Consider the following 14825-nt stretch of genomic DNA (forward strand, 5'->3'; position numbering starts at 1 on the left):
TAGTTGATGGGTTGCCAAGTTCCTTCCATGGAAACTGTTCCACAGCAAACAGTTTACTCTTAGTAAGGTTTCACAGCTTACCTACCTATATTTGGAAGGTAACTCACCTGTTTCGTTAGTGTCTGTGTGAGGATTGGAACCAGATACTGTAGTGCTCCCTTGGCATAAAACTTGCTGGTGTGCTCAGGGGGCCGTCCTTGTTCTGCTGCCTGAGGAGAAACAAAGCAAATTCTAGACAAAAGCAACCAAGCTCTGTATACTAAAGGCATACAATGAGAGCTGACCAGGAATCTCTTAGCAGAAACAGAAACATACAGGGACAAATGGTAACATACAATGTGATCTTGGAAAGTGCTCATTTTTTGGTCTACTTCAGTGAGAATCTTTTAGGCCCTTTTAGGCCATATATTACAGGTCCAAGGCAACATTGAGTATAACTTTTTTTCATAAGTTCAATTCGTATTGTCAACCTGATATTTAAGTGTTCCTTGGATCAACACACACACCCAGTTTGCCTAAAGATGCCAAAAAAAAAATTTTTATTTTTGTCCTGAAATAAGACAAGACAAAGCTGGAAACAAAACTCTGAATTCAAAGATTCCAAATACAGAACTCCCCCTTCTCCCCCATATCTGACTCTTTCACCAGAGTTAGTAAAGTATCAATTATACATCCCAGGCTTGCATTAGGACTTCCAAAAGGAAGTAATTCAGCATCAGGTATCACCTTGGTAAACTGCAACAGCCTGCTGCCCCCTTGTGTTCACAGTGATAATACCACTATTTATGCTCAATCATGCCTGACTGCTTGGCAAAAACTGAGAGCCCTCATAAATTATCTGCCTTCTTCATGAAGGGCTCTGGCTAGCAGAAAAGTCAAAATCTCTGCCAATGGAGATACCCTCTAAACCCAGACAGAATAAAGTTCTCCTAGAAGGGGAATGTCATCCACAAATGAGATATGTCCCAAAGTCTATTCAGAATAATAAGTTCTCCCCAGCTCACCTCTGAAGCCTCAATGGCCAAATCCATTTCCTCATCACAGACATTGGACCAGAATTCTATCCCTTGTAGGGCCACCTCATCAATGTCACTTTTCATTGCTTCAATTGTGATCTTAAGAAGAAAAACACCCCAGGCCCCAAATAAGTATGGATTCAAGTGAGTCCCTGCCCCAACCCGGCTTTAACCATAGGCATGCAAATTTCAGAAATGTAACTTATAAAAAGCAAGCTAGGCTTGAAAGAAAAGATAGAAAAAGGGGCCGGGCGCGGTGGCTCACGCCTGTAATCCCAGCACTTTGGGAGGCCGAGACGGGTGGATCACGAGGTCAGGAGATCGAGACCATCCTGGCTAACATGGTGAAACCCCGTCTCTACTAAAAAATACAAAAAACTAGCCGGGCGAGGTGGCGGGCGCCTGTAGTCCCAGCTACTCGGGAGGCTGAGGCAGGAGAATGGCGTGAACCCGGGAGGCGGAGCTTGCAGTGAGCTGAGATCCGGCCACCGCACTCCAGCCTGGGTGACAGAGTGAGACTCCGTCTCAAAAAAAAAAAAAAAAAAAAAAAAAAAAGAAAAGATAGAAAAAGGAAGATTTTTCTTTCTTTTGGAGATGGGGTTTCACTCTGTCACCCGGGCTGGAGTACAGTAGCACAGTCTCAGCTCACTGCAACCTCCACCTCCCACACTCAAGCAAACCTCCCACCCCAGCCTCCTGAGTAGGTGGGACCACAGGTGCATGCCACCTCACCCGGCTTATTTTTATATTTTTTGTAGAAGCAGGGTTTCACCATGTTGCCCAGGCTGGTCTCAAACTCCTGGACTCAAGTGATCCCTCAGTCTCAGCCTCCCAAAGTACTGGGATTACAGGCGTGAGTCACCAACCCAGCCTCAGATTTTCAAAATGCAGGTTTTTTCTTTTTTGTTTTTGAGACAGTCTCACTTTGTGGCCCAAGTTGGAGTGCAATGGCACAATCTTGGCTCACTGCAACCTCTGCCTCCTGGGTTGAAGCGATTCTCCAGCCTCAGCCTCCCAAGTAGCTGGGATTACAGGCGCATGCCACCACGTTCAGCTAATTTTTGTATTTTCAGTAGAGACAGGGTTTCACCATGTTGGCCAGGCTGGTCTCGAACTCCTGACCTCAGGTGATATGCCCGCCTCAGTGTCCCAAAGTGCTGGGATTACAGGCGTTAGTCACCGGGCCTGGCCTCAAAATGAAGGTCTTTTACCCACACAAAGTAGCACCAGTTTTCTTGGCACACCACTGATAAGCTTAAACCTAACAGTCTCAAGGAATTTCCTTGATTCCATAATATTAAGTAAAATATTACAGAATTGGCAAAATAGCAACTAAGGATGATGGGCTCTGTAATTAGCTACAAGCTCAAATCATATAAATAGAAATACTTACTGCAAAAAGAGCAGGACCCATATATGTCTCCATGTACTGATAATATAAGGACATTATCTTCACCAGATTCTGTAAAGCAGCCACTCGTACCTTTTATGAAGAGCAGATCAGACAGTTTACTAAAATAACAATGCAATCTGACAAAGTTAGAGTCACTCAAATGGGCCAATAATCCTAAGGATTAATTGAGGTAAATATGGGATAAGCTATCATTTCCCTAAAATTCGTTCTCTCCCTTCAATTCCCTCATTATCCGTTCCTATTTATTTTCCCTCAGTCCCCTCCACCATTTTTTTTTTTTTTTTTGCATTAAAGGTGCATGTGGAACCCACGGTAGGGCTAAATTCACTAATACTATATTCTTTCTTTTTGGGGGAGGGGACAGTTTCACTCTTGTTGCCCAGGCTGGAGTGCAGTGGCGTGATCTTGGCTCACTGCAAACTCTGCCTCCCAGATTCAAGCAATTCTCATGCCTCAGCCTCCCAAGTAGCTGGGACTACAGGTGCCCGCCACCATGCCTGGCTAATTTTTTGTATTTTTAGTAGAGACAGGGTTTTACTATGTTGACCAGACTCATCTTGAACTCCTGGAGCTCAGGCAATCCACTCACCTCAGTCACCTAAAGTGCTAGGATTAAAGGTGTGAGCCACTGCGCCCGGCCATTTCTCTCTTTTTTTTTTGAGACAGTCTTCTTGCTCTGTCACCCTGGTGCAAGTATAGTAGCCATGATCATGGCTCACTGCAGCCTCAACCACCAGGCTCAAGCAATCCTCCCACTTCAGCCTCCCACGTAGCTTGGACTACAGGCTCACCCCATCACGCACAGCTAATTTTTGTCGACACGGAGTTTCGCCATGTTGCCCAGACTGGTCTCCAACTCCTGGGCTCAAGCGATCCTCTGGCCTCAGCCTCCCAAAGTGCTGGGATTACAGGCAGGAGCCACAATACCGTCACCCAGTCTTTTTTTTTTCGAGATGGACTCTCCCAGGCTGGAGTGCAGTGATGGGATCTCAGCTCGCTGCAACCTCCACCTACCAGGTTCAAGCGATTCGCCTGCCTCAGCCTCCTGAGTAGCTGAGATTACAGACATGCGCCTGTGAAGTGTTGAGATTACAGGCGTAAGCCACTGCGCCTGGCCTCAGTCCTCTTTTTTTTTTGTATTAAAGGTGCGTGTGGAACCCATGGTAGGGCTAAATTCACTAATACTATTCAGACTGAAGATGTTACTTCTACCTTCTTGAAGGGTCAGGTTTCGGGTATAGCAATAGCAAAGCTGTTTTTTTTTTTTTTTTTTTTTTGAGACGGGGTCTTGCTCTGTCACCTAGGCTGGAGTGCAGTGGCCGGATCTCAGCTCACTGCAAGCTCCGCCTCCCGGGTTCACGCCATTCTCCTCCCTCAGCCTCCCGAGTAGCTGGGACTACAGGCGCCCGCCACCTCGCCCGGCTAGTTTTTTGTATTTTTTAGTAGAGACGGGGTTTCACCGGGTTCGCCAGGATGGTCTCGATCTCCTGACCTTGTGATCCGCCCGTCTCGGCCTCCTGTTTTAATGGCTAGAGTGGAAAACAATCACTTGAATAAGTGATTGTTGGCAATAAAGTAGCAAATCACTAGGCAATAAAGTAGCAAAGCCAATCAAAAACTTTTTCTCCCTTAACTGTTTGTGTATACATATATTTTTAGTAGAAACGGCTTGAATAACCTACGGCAATGAAGTAGCAAAGCTGATCAAAAATGTCTTCTCCCTTAACTGTTTATTTGTGTATATTTTTTAGTAGAGATGGTGTCACTATGTTGCCCAGGTTGTTCTCCAACTTCTGACCTCAGTGATCCTCCTGCTTTGGCCTCCCAAATTGCTGGGATTATAGTGTGAGCCACCACACTGGCCCCTTAAACCTTTTTTAAGAGGATGGCAACCTCCATTACAATTCTTCCCTCTTCTCCAATGTTTTTATTAATATTAATTATCATGATTACTTTTTGAGATGGAGTCTCACTCTGTTTGCAGTGGCATGATCTCAGCTCACTGCAACCTCCGCCTCCCAGGTTCAAGCAATTCTTTTTTTTTTTTTTGAGACAGAGTCTTGCTCTGTCGCCCAGGCTGGGGTGCAGTGGCCGGATCTCAGCTCACTGCAAGCTCCACCTCCCGGGTTTACGCCATTCTCCTGCCTCAGCCTCCTGAGTAGCTGGGACTACAGGCGCCCGCCACCTCGCCCGGCTAGTTTTTTGTATTTTTTAGTAGAGATGGGGTTTCACCGTGCTAGCCAGGATGGTCTCGATCTCCTGACCTCGTGATCTCCTGGTCTCGGCCTCCCAAAGTGCTGGGATTACAGGCTTGAGCCACCGCGCCCGGCCTCAAGCAATTCTTATACCTCAGCCTCCCCAGCAGCTGGGACTACAGGCACGTGCCACCACACCCAGCTAATTTTTTTGTATTTTTAGTAGAGACAGGGTTTCACCATGTTGGCCAGACTGGTATGAAACTCCTAACCTCAGATAATCTGCTTGCCATGGCCTCCCAAAGTGCTGGGATTACAAGTGTGAGCAACCATGCCCAGCCAGAATATTAATTACTAGTAACAATCAAACCTTATTGCTGAAGTCAACTGATTCCCAATATTTCAAACTTATATTAGATTTGACATTTCCTAGGAAAGATGTGAGACAGATTTTTCACATAACCTTACCCTTATACTTACCCTCGTATCTGGACACTGTGTGGCTTCACAGACCACCTGCATAATAAAGTGCCTTTCAGACTGTAGGAAGAATAAAAATAAAGAGAATTAGGAGAGCATAACCTGTACATAGGAAGATTTCCAGACTCCCTCTACAAGGAAAACCGCTCGCTCCCTCAGGGCCCCACACAGCCCTGCCTGGTACAATCAAGCCACTCTCCCTTGAGATGGTACCGCACTATAAAGGCTATAAAGAGTTTACCTTCGGTGTCTGCTATGTGACTTGCCCTCCAATGAGGTCCCTAATCTTTTAATCTCCAAGATGACCTTCACTAACAAAGACTTCAGGGAGGAAACAGAAAAATGTAGGTCATGAGGTTTAAATAAAAATGGTTGGTTAAAAGATAAAAATCCACATGTAGGAAAATCAATTTCCTTATAGTTAAAATATAAGAGAATTCAAAACATCTGCTTTATTTCAGAGACCAAATTTGTTTTCTGAGAGGTAGCAAATTCACATCAAATGTGGCGAGAAAAGGGAGAATAGAGTAATGAACTTTATGTGCTACCCTCCTAAATCTTCCAAAATCTATTAAGGAAAAATCCAGTTTTTTAATCAATTAGAATTGCCATTTGCTCTGGGGTTTCAGACTTTCCAAAGTCAAGAAATGGTAAAAAGCCAGCTAAAGTGTCAACAAACATATATACAGAAATACTTTCAGACCATGACCCTGGCAATTTTACTTGTAGGTATTTACCCAAAAGGACTGAAAGCAGAGTCTCAAAGACACACATGCATACCCATGTTCATAGCAGCATTACCCACAATAGCCAAAAGGTGGAAGCAAGCCAAATGGCCATGGATGGACGACTAGATAAACAAAATGTGGCATATACATACAATGGAATATTAATCACCCTTGAAAAGCAAATTTTGACAAATGCTACCCCTTAGATGAATCTCGAGGACATCATATTAAAACAAACCAGTTGCAAAAAGACAAATATTATATTATTCCACTTACGTAAGGTATTTTGTTAGAGTAGTAAAATACATAGAAACTGAAAGTAAAATGATGGTTACCAGTGGCTGAGAAAAGGGGAAATGAGGAGTTGTTGTTCAGTATGTACAGTTTCAGTTTTGCAAGATGAAAAAGTTGTGGAGACTGTTTCCACAGCAATGTGAATCTACTTAACTGTACGTTTAAAAATGATTTAAGATGGTAAGTTTTATGTTATTCATTGCATTTTCAGCCAAAAGTTTATATACATATTATATATACACACAAAACGTTTACATATATATTATACACATACATATACATGTGTATATATACATATATCTACACACACACACACACACACACACACACACACATATGTATTTTTTTTTGGAGACAGAGTCTTGCTCTGTTGCCCAGGCTGAAGTACAGTGGTGCAATCTTGAGCCTTGAACTCCCAGGCTCAAGTGATTCTCCCACCTCAGCTTCCCAAGTAGCTGGGATTATAGGCATGTGCCAGAACACCTGGCTATATCCTGTTTCTTAAAAACACCTTCCTAAGGTGGTATAAAACAGACCAATTGCCATAATTTTTATTTATTTCATTTTTCATTCTTTTTCTTTCCATTATAAGCCCTGTAAACACAAGAGCTCACAAAGCTGGTTAAAAACTCAGTTGTTCCTCTCCACAGAAATCTTTATTTTTTTAGAGATAGGGTCTTGTTACATCGCCCAGGCTAGTCTCAAACTCCTCGCTTCAAGTGATCCTCTTGCCTTGATGGCCCAAAGTGTTGGGATTACCAGATGTGAGCCCCAGCACCTAGCCTCCCCAAAATCTTTAGTACAAGGCAAAAGATTTACACAACCTTAAAAGAAACCAAAGTAAACCAAAGTATATAGTACATACCATAATTTCTTTCTTTCTTTTTTTTTTTTTTTTTTTTTGAGACAGTCTTGCTCTGTTGCTCAGGCTGGAATACAGCGGTGCAATCTCAGCTCACTGCAACCTCTGCCTCCCAGGTTCAAGTGATTCTCCTGCCTCGGCCTCCTGAGTAGCTGGGATTACAGGCGTACGCCACCACGCCCAGCTAATTTTTTTGTATTTTTAGTAGAGATGGGGTTTCACCATGTTGGTCAGGCTGGTCTCGAACTCCTGACCTGATGATCCACCCTCCCCCCGCAACCGGCCTCCCAGAGTGCTGGGATTACAGGCTTGAGCCACCGTGCCCAGCCTATTTCTTTCTTTTAAGAGACTGTATCTGACTTTGTTGCTCAGGCTGGCCTTGAACAACTGGCCTCAAGCAATCCTCCCGCCTCAACCTCTGAAGTAGCTGGAGTACAAGTATGCACCACCATGCCCTATAATTTTAAAAAACCCAACAACATTCCACGCTTTGGACTGCAAAAGGAAAAACTTAAGCTTAGAAACACTTTATTTCCAAAAGCATGATGAGAAATGGCAAACACTCCATGGGCATATCTCACACAATACAAACTGGACTAAACTGGAAACAAATACTTCTAAGTAGGTGGTACTTTCTAAATCATAAACTTAAGAAAACAAAACAAAAAACTTACATTTAACTCCTTCATCCTTTACTGTCTGAATCTATACCTTATTGTGAAAAAACTTACCTCTTTATCAAAGTTTGCTTTGGTGAACTCCAACGAGTTCAGGAGTGCATTAGTAGCAGCTAGCTTCACATTATTACTAGGCTCTTCTTTCCTCATCCCCTGGATTATGGCAGTCAGAATCTCATTGGATTTATCTTGTAGCTGCTCTGGGTCCTGTAACAAGCAAAGAAGTGCAATGAATATACAGTCGGCCCTCTGCAGCCATGGGTTACACATCTGTGGACTCAAGCAACTATGGATTGAAAATATTTAGAGGAAAAAAAATGGATGGTTGCATTTGTACTGCACCAAAAGGTGCGTGTACACCTTTTTTTCTTGTCATCATTCCCTTAATACAGTATACCAACTATTAATATAGCATTTACATTGAATTAGGTATTGTAAGTATTCTAGAGATGATTTAAAGTATAAAGTATATGGGAGGATGTGCATAGGTTATATGCAAATACTATACCATTTTATATAACAGACTTGAACATCTGAGGATTTTGGTACCTGAGGAAGGTGTTAGAATCAATCCACCCCAGAAGACTGCCATAAGGAGCTAAAATATTAGCTTTTTTCCCCCTTCTGTGCAAATGGAGATGGCAGTCTGTTGGTGTTTTCCAGGCCATCTGTACTCTATGGTAAAGCTTCAGGACATTTAAGGGCCAAGGCCAAGGATCAACACCTGGGCATATCTAGGGAGTCTAAGTCCAGGTCAAGTGCTGTGGGCTCCTGTGTTTCATAAAGTCTATATATTAAAATAGACACCAAGAGTGGTAACCTCATCAGGAACAACAGTGCTGGGAGGGCTGCATCTAAAATACCTTGTCTCCAGTGGCTAAACCAACTACATCAAGTGTTGGCAAAACTTTCCGTAATGTAGTAAATTAAAATGCACCACAACAATCATGGTACATTCAGGATCTTAAGAAAAAGGATTGGTCAGGGATGCTCCAAATGAGAATATCCTCATTTTGTAAGTCTAGAATCTAAGACTCTTCAAACATGAACTTCTGTTTTCAGTTTGTGATCAAGTTTCTTAACTTTAGGGCATGATTAGTAATGTGAAGACAGAGGCCTAGGGGAAATAAATCAGTCTTACTTTCAAAACACTGTGCAATTTAGCTTGGCTTTCTTCGTGATTCAATAAGGTAGTACCAATATCATTCATGTCACAGCTAGAGGCAATCAGAGGTATATAAACCAGATACATTAGGCAAGCACTTACTATATCTTGGCAAATATAACCGATAGCTTCCAATGTCGACTCCTTCATGTGCTCTGTGCTGTTGGGGTTTGTGACATTGGCCACCAGCTGAGGAATGAGTTCTGGCCACTGGTTTACTGGGATCTCTGCACAAGCAATACCAGCCACACACTGTGAGGCAGAACTAGGCCGGTAAGTTTCTGTGCCCAATGTCTGCAAAACCTGCACCAAAAAAGACAAAAGATACAAACTTCTAACACTATTTGACCACATTTTGCCCACCACCACACTTCTTATATTAGTGTCTCTGAATTCTTCTTTTTTTTTTTTCTTTTTTAAGACAGGGTCTCACTCTATTGCCCGGATTGGAGTGCAGTGGCACCGTCACAGCTCACCGTAGCCTCACCTCTATGGTGCAATCTATCCTCCCGCCTCAGCCTCCTGAGTACCTGAACTACAGGGGTGGATATGCAGACATACCCAGCTATTTTTTGTAGAGACAGGGCATCACCATATTGTCCAGGCTCTTAAAAAAAAAAAAAAAAAAAAGGAAATACAAGGCCTTACTCTGTTGTCCATGGTGGAGTGCAGTAGCATAACCATAGTGCAGTGGCAAAACGATACTGCAGCCTCGACCTCCCAGGCCTCCCCAAGTAGCTTAGACTTGCAGGCACGTGCCATCCCACCTAGCTAACTTTTTTGGATTTTTAGTAGAGATGGGGGTCTCCCTATGTTGCCGAGGCTGGTCTCAAATTCCTGGCTTCCCAAAGTGCTAGGATTACAGGTGTGAGCCACTGCGCCCAGGCAGCTGTCTCAGAATTCTTTTTTTTTTTTTTTGGAGACAAAGTCTCGCTCTTGTCCCCCAGGCTAGAGCGTGATGGCGCAATCTCGGCTCACTGCAACCTCCGCCTCCCGGGTTCAAGAGATTCTCCTGCCTTAGCACCTCCCGCCAAGTAGCTGGGATTACAGGCGCCTGCCACCATGCCCAGCTAGTTTTTGTATTTTTAGTAGACGGGGTTTCACCATGTTGGCCAGGCTGGTCTCGAACTCCTGACCTCAGGTGATCCACCCACCTCGGCCTACCAAAGTGCTGGGATTACAGGCATGAGCCACCGTGCCTGGCCTCAGAATTCTTATCTATAATATGGAGAAGCAGAAAAGGCTGTCAGAAAAATCCAGCACAGTAGCAACATCAGCATAATCAACACTGCCCCAGAACCTAGAAATAAAACCAGTCATCCCCTGCTTCCAAAAGGAATTCTCCAAAATAACACACCTCACTTCAACCTTCAACACAAGATGGGAAACCAGAAGTTACAAGGGAAGGTAGCAGTAAATGGCAAAGGAGAGAGATGGGGACAAATCTCATCTTCCAGGCTCACTGTTGCTTTTATAACAATAACAACCTCATTTTGTGGACAGACATGGACACTAGAATGAAGCTAGTTCTGGGGCATTCAGGTGGGTCTGATTCACAGTAGATCACTATCTAACCTGATCCAAGGAGATCTCACTCATGAGACGTGGGCTGAAACAAAACGTTTTCCTTCTAATCACTGACAACCCAGCACTCTGGGTGACTTACATAGAAAGGCCTTGGTCAAGTAACAACATCACTAAATACAAAAACAAAGTTGCTGATGTTAATAACACCCATGAACTTATCTTTATATAACTTCCAATTTGAAAGGATTTGTTCTGTTTGCCCAAGAATCAAAGAACTGTTCTCTCTACCACTGACAGAATCTAGCCAGATGTCAAAACAAGATCCACTTGTCATTAAACATGTCTCGCTTGACATGGTAACCACACCACCATTTATGTAAAGGGTAATGGCACAGGTATGATAAAAGATGAAGTCACAATTGACCTAGAGTTAATCATTACCATGATCAGCTAATTCAGTCAATGAACTCACTAAGAATCACCAGTCCACTCAAAGGCAAACAGTTAACTGTTCTGGCATGAATACGGGACAAAGAATAGCTGCCAGATATTTAGACCAGCTCTGCTGACTGGGTTGGATCACTTAGTATCCTGCTTTGCAGCAGCTAGTACCAATAATGAACTCCCCCTTTCCTTCTTATATGGTATATCATCATCCCTGGCCCCCACCCCCATCAGCTCTACCCAACACTAAACAGTTCTGATTGACGTTGAATGAAAGGCTTTGCTCTGGAGGACCAGCAGAGCTAGAATGGACAAAAACTGTATGTCAAAGACATGAGGGAACAAGGGGGAAAAACAAGGTGAATTGTCCAAAATGCCAGAGGCTGAATGGATATTATTAACCCAAGTCCAGGGTGCCTTCACATCGCACTACATCATATCCTAGTACATATGTGGAGTGCACTGAATCCCATTCTACTTTTACCTTTTTCCTTTAGATTGCTTTCTGAAGACTCCATATTACTTGAGGTGATTAAGAAACTACAAATGTCCAACTCCTGGGTACTAAAAGTTTTCTGTTTAAACTAGAGGTAACCTTAATAGTAATATTCAATTACCAAAAAAGAGAAACTGGCTCAATTGTGTCCCAGTATCCAGATTTCAAAAAAGATCACTGACAGTGAAACTTAGTATTATCAGTTGTGCTATGAAAGAGAAAAAGGCCAAGGTAACTGTTAGCCTTTTTTTTCCCCATGCCCAAGGGCTTAACCATGCCTATACAAATTATTATCTAATATTTATTTATTTTTTTTTAAAGAAACGGAGTCTCACTCTGTCACTCAGCCTGGAATGCAATGGCACAAACTTAGCTCACTGCAATCTCTGTCTCCCAGGGTCAAGCAATTCTCCTGTCTAAGCCTCCTGAGTAACTGGGACTACAGGTACCCGCTACCACAGCCAGCTAATTTTTGTATTTTCAGTAGAGACAGGGTTTTGCCATGCTGGCCAGGCTGGTCTCGAACTCCTGACCTCAGGTGATCCACTCGCCTCAGCCTCTCAAAGTGCTGGGATAACAGGCATGAGCCACTGCGCCCACTTGTTTTTTTTAAAGGTTGGTGTTAAGAGTGATGTGCCAAAAAATAAGCCAATTCCAATTCCAATTACATCTTATCCCATTTACTAGTGTGTAATTTAAGAAGATGAGAAACTGAATGGGCACTATCAGTATCGAGATTTCCAGTGATAGAATATACTTCCATTTATGTCACTTAGCTGAGAGAGAAGGAATTAAAATGTTATTATTACACAAGCAGACCCAACATGAATAGAAACAGCTCTACATATTCCAAAAAGATTTGAAACCAAGTTGGATTTAATAAGCTGGCTCCCTATCATGGGTATGCAAAATTGGTGACAGAAGGAGGTACACAACTAGATAGAGAAGTTGTTGCCTTACAGGGCACTACTTTACCTAACGCTGATATCTAGAACCAGGAATTAGCAAGTATGATGTGCATAACCGTGACTTGCACAAGTACATATGTAGGAATTCCCTACTAGTTTCCACTCAGATACCAAGGACAAAATGATGATTGCACAGGTATTTAACTCACTCCTCTTTGTGCCTTACCCATGTCAGACAGATCACTAAAGAACTTAATTTAAAAACAGCCAGGCGAAGTGGCTCACGCCTGTAATCCCAGTACTTTGGGAAGACAGGCAGGCAGATCATCAGAGGTCAGGAGTTCAAGACCAGCCTGGCCAACACGGTGAAACCCCCATCTCTACTAAAAATACAAAAATTAATTAGCCAGCCTAGTGGCGTACGCCTGTAATCCCAGCTACTCAGGAGGCTGGGGCAGGAGAATCACTCGAACCCAGGAGGTGGAGGTTGCAGTGAGCTGAGATTGCGCCATTGCACTCCAGCCTGGGCAACAGAGCAAGACTCCCTCTCAAAAAATACAAACAAGCAAGCAAAAAAACAAAACAAAACACCAGTCCATATATTCTGAGTCCTTTGCTTCATTTAGAACTATGAATTTCTAATTCAACAAGACAGTAACAAGAATGTCATGATTCAAAATTCATCACCTTTTCTCCCCAAAATTCATCCCACTCTAAATGCCCTGGGAAAAAAGTCAAGTGTTTCTGAAGAAAGATTTTTTATAATTGGCTAAGTAGATAAAACACCATTAACGTCACACTCCTATTTCACAAACTCTTTGGGCCTCCAAGGCCCAAGAGATCATGTAACTTTCCTTCTGACTCCACATAGTGCCATGCTAAACCAGCAAAGATTGAGATTTTTTTTTTTTTTTTTTTTTGAGACGGAGTCTCACGCTGTTGCCCAGGCTGGAGTGCAGTGGCGCGATGTCGGCTCACTGCAAGCTCCGCCTCCCGGGTTCCCGCCATTCTCCTGCCTCAGCCTCCTGAGTAGCTGGGACTACAGGCGCCTGCCACCGCGCTCGGCTAATTTTTTGTATTTTTAGTAGAGACGGGGTTTCACTGTGGTCTCGATCTCCTGACCTTGTGATCCGCCCGCCTCGGCCTCCCAAAGTGCTGGGATTACAGGCTTGAGCCACCGCGCCCGGCCAAAGATTGAGATTTAAACAGCAGAAGTTCAACAAGAGCCAGGTGCTGGTTGACTGGATAATCACTTGGGGAGACAGTTTAAAAAACATCCCTTGGCCAGGTGCAGTGGCTCACGCCTGTAATCCCAGCACTTTGGGAGGCCGAGGCAGATGGATCATGAGGTCAGGAGTTCAAGACCACTCTAGCCAAGATGGTGAACCCCCGTCTCTACTAAAAATACAAAAATTAGCTGGGCGTGGTGACGGGTGCCTGTAATCCCAGCTACTTGGGAGGCTGAGGCAGATAACTTCTTGAACCCGGGAGGCAGAGGTTGCAGTGAGCCAAGATCATGCCATTGCACTCCAGCCTGGGCAACAGAGCAAGACTCCGCCTCCAAAAAAAAACAAAAAAGTGCCTGAGCTGTACTCCAGAAGTACCAAATCGGAATTTCTGGAGAGCTGGGAAATACGTATTAACAAATTCCCTAAGTGATGTGGGTATAGAGCACCAATTTATACACTACTCCCATTTGTCAAACAGATTTTTACAAATTATGACACACAATTAAAGTTTCCCAAGCTGCTGCAGCCTACCTCAATCATCTAAAAAGAATTCCAATCCATCAATGGGAATGGACAAGCTGTGTTGAGAAAGATTTAAGACAAAGACAATTTTTATCTTTAGGTGAAGTTCAAGTCCCAGAAACCTATCACACTGTCAGCTCTATCCCATGCAAATAGCAAAAGATCTGAGAAAGCAATTTCTTGTTCTCTAGGTAATATAACCAAACAGATGAGTGTTACTCACATAGTTCTTGACTTCTCGTCGAGCATTAGCATCAATAGCAAGCCACCTCTGCTGATATTGTGCCTTGATATCTGGATCTTTAGATGTCAAAGAGTTCTTGATTTGTAGACCAGCTGCAACTCTGGCAACCTGACTATTTCCTGGATTTGCCAGCACTCTGGACAGTTCCACAAGGAAAGTGGGCTGTTAAGGGAAGATAAATTTGTAAATAAAATTATCTTGGGAATTTCCACAACTGAGAATAATTTATGGAGCACTGAACCACCGGAGGAGGGGTGAGGTGGGGGGGGGAACTAATGTCTAATTTTTTTTTGGTATATCATAAGCATCTCAGGAAACCACAAAATACCTACTACAAGACTTCTATAAAAATGTTACTTAGTATATAACAGGAAGTCTTCCACCTTTCTCATGGAGCCTAGCACTTAATGAGGAATTGCAGATTTTCCTATCAAAATCATTCCTAGTACCCAAATTGTCACGTTATACTCCCTGAATTGCAAGGTTTTAGAGTATGGTAGTAGTTAGTCTTCTGTGTATACCGAGGTGTCCCAAGAATTCTTAATAATGTCTGGTACTTGAATGAATGGCTGTTACGATGCGGGTAGAAAATAAAACTGTTTATCTAAATTTCAAAAACCTTGG

The 14825-nt window shown here is 43.2% G+C and overlaps 1 protein-coding gene across 2 annotated transcripts in view; it reads right to left on the bottom strand.

The window, feature by feature from the left end:
* Window positions 1–14825, bottom strand: part of KPNB1 (karyopherin subunit beta 1) — a 35029-nt gene that overhangs the window by 17884 nt on the left and 2320 nt on the right. For both annotated transcript variants that reach the window (XM_028836413.2, XM_077971342.1), the window contains 7 exons: window positions 14181–14363; window positions 8934–9134; window positions 7721–7873; window positions 5106–5165; window positions 2410–2499; window positions 1005–1115; window positions 108–209 (listed from right to left, as the gene is read on the bottom strand). In XM_028836413.2, coding sequence (XP_028692246.1) covers window positions 108–209; window positions 1005–1115; window positions 2410–2499; window positions 5106–5165; window positions 7721–7873; window positions 8934–9134; window positions 14181–14363 — 900 coding nt within the window. The remainder of the gene's footprint in view (window positions 1–107; window positions 210–1004; window positions 1116–2409; window positions 2500–5105; window positions 5166–7720; window positions 7874–8933; window positions 9135–14180; window positions 14364–14825) is intronic.

This window comes from Macaca mulatta, chromosome 16 (genome assembly GCF_049350105.2).
Source record: "Macaca mulatta isolate MMU2019108-1 chromosome 16, T2T-MMU8v2.0, whole genome shotgun sequence".
Taxonomy (NCBI): domain Eukaryota; kingdom Metazoa; phylum Chordata; class Mammalia; order Primates; family Cercopithecidae; genus Macaca; species Macaca mulatta.